Source organism: Humulus lupulus, chromosome 2, assembly GCF_963169125.1.
Source record: "Humulus lupulus chromosome 2, drHumLupu1.1, whole genome shotgun sequence".
Taxonomy (NCBI): Eukaryota; Viridiplantae; Streptophyta; class Magnoliopsida; order Rosales; family Cannabaceae; genus Humulus; species Humulus lupulus.
In genome coordinates, this window is record NC_084794.1 from 26,653,893 (window position 1) to 26,658,827 (window position 4,935).

General features: G+C 33.7%; 1 protein-coding gene across 1 annotated transcript; it reads left to right on the forward strand.

Moving 5' to 3' along the window:
• Window positions 1–1,834: 1,834 nt before the first annotated feature.
• LOC133817547 (uncharacterized) lies at window positions 1,835–4,680 on the forward strand. Its single transcript, XM_062250098.1, has 5 exons — window positions 1,835–2,064; window positions 2,729–2,871; window positions 3,036–3,165; window positions 3,329–3,520; window positions 4,180–4,680. The coding sequence occupies exons 1-5, from the start codon at window positions 1,855–1,857 to the stop codon at window positions 4,387–4,389; spliced, it is 885 nt and encodes a 294-aa protein (XP_062106082.1). The 5' UTR covers window positions 1,835–1,854; the 3' UTR covers window positions 4,390–4,680.
• The last annotated feature ends 255 nt before the right edge of the window (window positions 4,681–4,935 follow it).

The window sequence follows — 4,935 nt, forward strand, 5'->3', positions numbered from 1 at the left end:
TTTATTGGCTGATTGGTTTCTGATTTGTTTTCCACGACCTAAAGGGATTCTAGAAAGTATATAATCATCCTTAGGTTGTTGGTTTTTGATTATCTCTATTCGTGTATTATTTTCCAAATATTTTCAAGTTTTAGAGAGACTTTTTATTATGTGAAGAACTTGAGTCCAGCAAGTTCTTAGTGGTTTATTGCAGTGTACTTCTGTATTATTTTATTTGTGCTAATTGTGCAGGTAGAACACACTTGGACATTGTTCATCAAGCTTCGGGAGAAATCTTGTTCGTGAGTCACTTTTCGGGAGGAAAAGTGCAAGTGTTATGATTTGAAGGGAGTTCAAGATCTTAACACTTCAAATATTTGATTAGGAGTTTAGATTACAATAGTTGTGACAAATTCAAGAGGGAGTCTTTATTTGTATAAGTCAATTTGGTTTTGTAATCGTTTAGATATTCTTCTAATAAATTTCATTCTCTCGGTGTGGCCCCATGGACTAGTAGCAATCTACAAATATTGTTGATATCACGTATAATTTCGTGTGTTCTTTACCTTATGTTCGTTTTTATCTTCTGGTGATAATCTGTTTAAACATAACTGGTTTCTGTTCAAACAGTCTCTGTGTCTGTAAACATTTCTGTAACAGTTCAGCAATTAATTATTTAAATTGAATAATTAAGTTGGTAATCATAAAAAAAATGGAATTTCAAAAATTATTTGTGTCATTTATTTTCTATTCAATGTTTACTGTCGTTTTTGCGTCTACTCGTCACCAAATCGTGGTCAACAAGTAATACTCTTGGGAATGGACTATATTAACCCACCAAAAAGGTTGGTTAAAATAGTTCAATAGAGACTTTTTTTCCTTCTATTAATTAATTTTTTCAATATGAAATATATATATAATATTTTAATTAAAATTTTAAAAATTGATAAATTTTGTATTTTTTAAAATAAAATTATTGAAATATTTTTTTTTCTTTTCCTATTATTCTATTATTTGTTGTTTTTTTATAATATATATTTAAAAAATACTGAAATTATTATTTTTATTGAAAATTATATTATATTTCATTTAGTCTCATACTATACCAAACACAGTAAAATACTAATATAATCCAATCAAATTCAATTATAACTTATTAATCAGTTTAATCTATTTCAATCTTACATAACAAACGAATCCTTATGTGTTATCGCCCCAAATATCTGTGTATTTTATTGTGGCAATGGAGTTTTATAGAAAACAAGAAAAGGAAAGAAAAATTAAAATTTGGCTGAATTGATTGTATTTGTATTTGTGTGTGTGTGTGTGTGTTTTTTTTTTGGGAAACACCATCTTAAATATTAGAAAATTAATTTCACTGAAATTAAATTTAAAATTAATGCAAAATTGAATTACTCTTTTTTTTGGGGGGAAATTGAATTACTTTTCAAATTTACATTAATTTCTTTCTAATTGAAAAAATCTCATAATTTAAAAATGGTTACTATTTTTACCGTTGAGTTATAAAATATTGCTTTAAATAACCTTTATAAACTCGTACTATTTATTATTGCAAATAGTGTTTTTAAAAAGAAATTTAAGAGCTTAATATCTGCTGATTAATTTGGTGTCTCACAAGTTAATGTCGTATATCTTCTTATAAATTCGGTGCATTTTTACAAATTCGCATTTTTCAAATAAGATATAAAAATTCAATATTTTTAAAAGAATCTTTTTTTTTAATAGTTGAAAACCCAAAACGACATCGTTAGAAGAGAATACTACGTCGTTTTCGTGATAGTCCCCTAGGATCCAGCAATATGGGCCTTAAGATAATTGTGTCTTGTCTTGATCGAATGTGATATAAGGCGAACGATGATGCTTACGTCGGTAGCCACTTCCGTTGTCCTTAGATCATCGGGTTCGAGAGCCTTCGCCCGAGCTGTCACTGTACCGAGCGTTGCAGCTTGCTCCAGAGGACGTTTCTGTTCACCCTTTACCGGTCACTTCTCGGTTCGCGCCATGGCCGACTCTGCAGCATCTTCCTCTCCCTTCAAAAAAATCCAGATTCAGAGAGACGACACTGTGAGTTCTTTTACTCCAAATTTGCTTTTCTGGGTCGAATCATTTCAGGCATTACAGATTGATTAAAAGTTTTGAAGTTTCAATCGAATGTTTTTGTTTGTTTGTTATGGAGTTGGGGTTTTCGTGGAAGTGGGTTTTGTTTTTCTTTCTTTAAAAGCTTTATAGTCACTTGTAGAGTCTGGAAAAAATGGTTACTGTAAAGTAATGAAAATAAATTATTACTGACCGTTGGAGTAGAGGGCTTTCGTTTCTTGGCTCTATGTGGTATGTACGTAAGATGTTTGACATCAGGTATCTTTGAAGAGCTGCATTTGAAAACAGATTTAACTGTAAAAAAATGTTACTTTTATGGGCCATTACAGTGAAGTACTGTCACGGTGCTTTTTTTCGGTGGTTATGTTGTTGAAAAATATAAGTGTGTGAAATTCATCTACGGACATCCAATGTGTCCTGCAGAATTGGGAGTGTACCATAGTGCTGAACTCTATATATGAATTTGGCAATCTTTGTTGCTTATATTTGTACAAATTTACACCTTTTCGTCTTTGTTGATTTGATGTCATGTATTCGTTGGTGTTATACTGTATTTGCTTATTATCAACACTGTTTGTTGATTTAATTCTTTTCTGTTTTTTCTTTTCTTTTTGCCTCTCTCAATGATCAGACATTTGATGCATATGTGGTTGGCAAAGACGATGCTCCTGGAATAGTTGTACTTCAAGAATGGTGGGGTGTGGATTTTGAAGTGAAGAACCATGCAGTGAAAATTTCTCAACTTGGCCAGGGATTTAAAGCACTTATTCCAGAGTAAAGTCCCACTCTCTGCTTCAAGCTTCTATAAAGTATTCTAATATGTTCCTTTTATTTACTGAATTTGATTGCTCAAGTAAATTGACTATTTTCTTCTTAGTTATTTTTCTAACCAAGACACTGTACTCTGTGTGTGTGTGTGTGTTTCTTTTCTATTCCAGTCTGTATCGAGGAAAGGTGTGTTTGGATGTTGCTGAAGCACAACACACCATGGATGGTCTTGATTGGCAAGGTGCTGTAAAGGATATCCGTGCTTCAGTAAATTGGCTAAAGACAAATGGTTCAAAGAAGGTATATCATATTTCACTTTTTCTTTTAATATGATTGAATTCTGATTGGCTACAATTTCACAAGTTATAAGGACCCGGAGTTGTACCATCTTGATAGCTCTACAATTACCATGTTCATTTGAATGAAGGTTATTTTAACCTATGTTCTGGTAATGCTGGATTAGGCTGGTGTTACTGGATTTTGCATGGGTGGGGCTCTCTCTATTGCAAGTTCTGTTTTGGTCCCCAAGGTTGATGCTGTTGTTGCATTTTATGGAGTTCCTTCATCAGAGCTTGCAGACCCTGCCCAAGCTAAGGCTCCTGTTCAAGGCCATTTTGGAGAGCTTGATAATTTCGTTGGTTTTTCAGATGTGACGGTATAGCATTTCCTTTCATTTGGTTTCTTTTTTTTTTTTTCTTTTGCTTTTTCTGGGGGATGAGATGGGGTGTGCGTGTGCGTGTTTTTAGATGAGTGGGAATGTCAGTTTTTTTCTAGTTACAAGAATAAGGAAGCTGCAAAGTATGCAGTGAGAACACCATAAATGCTGTGAAACTATCAACAATCTTCAAACAAAAGACAACAAAACGAGTCTTTCTAAGTCACTAGCCCCATTGCCTCAGCTGTGAAAATATCTACAGCCTCAAAACAAAACCAACAAAATGACCTAAACCCTCAAAAGCAACACTACTTCAAAATGCTCTTTTAGTCAATGGTTACCTGTGAATGGTTTTTTTTTTTTTTTTTTTAAAAAAAATTCTGTAACTATATTTATTTAATATGATCATGATGTGTGATGCCCTTGGCATAAGCTAACCAATCTATCTTACATGTGAGCCAATCCCTATGGATCATATGTGAGTACTTAACGATATAGGTGCTGTTAGACTTAGACGCTGGTTGTATATAATCTAATAATCACAATGAATGCAATCTCTAAGATGGCCACATTTTGAGTTTAGGAGGATATAGACAAATAATCTCCAAGTGAAAGGAAAAAAGACATTTTCTCATTTGTTCATTTGAATGAATTCTCAGGCTGCTAAATCTTTGGAGGAGAAACTGAAAGCTGCTGGTGTCCCGCATGAGGTACACATTTATCCAGGCAATGCGCATGCTTTCATGAATAGGTCTCCAGAAGGTGTGCAGAGGAGGAAGAGCATGGGAATGGCAGATGAAGATGAAGCTGCAGCTCAGCTCGCTTGGTCCCGCTTCCAGTCATGGATGACAAAGTACTTGTATGCTTAAATGGTTTGCAAGTTCCATATTATCATCAAATGCTAAACCAGCTATCTAGAATAATTTAATGTCTTGGTAATGGCCTAAAATAAGTTGCTTAGAATTCTGATGTTTCTGAATGCAACTATGAGAACTCTGCCCGAGTGTAATAGGTGGTCTGTTTTGTTGGTGAATATATGAACTGTTGTTACGATTCTCATCTCATGTCTGCCCGTTAGTTTGAATATTTGGACAACTGGACGCAGATGTAGTATTGTTCACCACTTTAATATTCGGTACTGAAACAATGATTTGGGATTGTGAGTGGTTGCTTAGGTCATAATTTGATTTGATGATTAGATCTGAGTGATTGAGAGTGAGTGGTTTAGTCCAAATTCTATAAGAAGATGAGACAATTCCTAGTTTACGTAGTTAGTGGTGAAATAATGGGCATTAACGACGTGATTTTCGATGTTGATTGTATTTTTAGTGTTTTTAAATCTGACGTTGACTCAAGAGGAAATTTTTGGGGCTATTCTTCCTTTGGAAAACATCCACTTTGTAAAAAGCATGTTT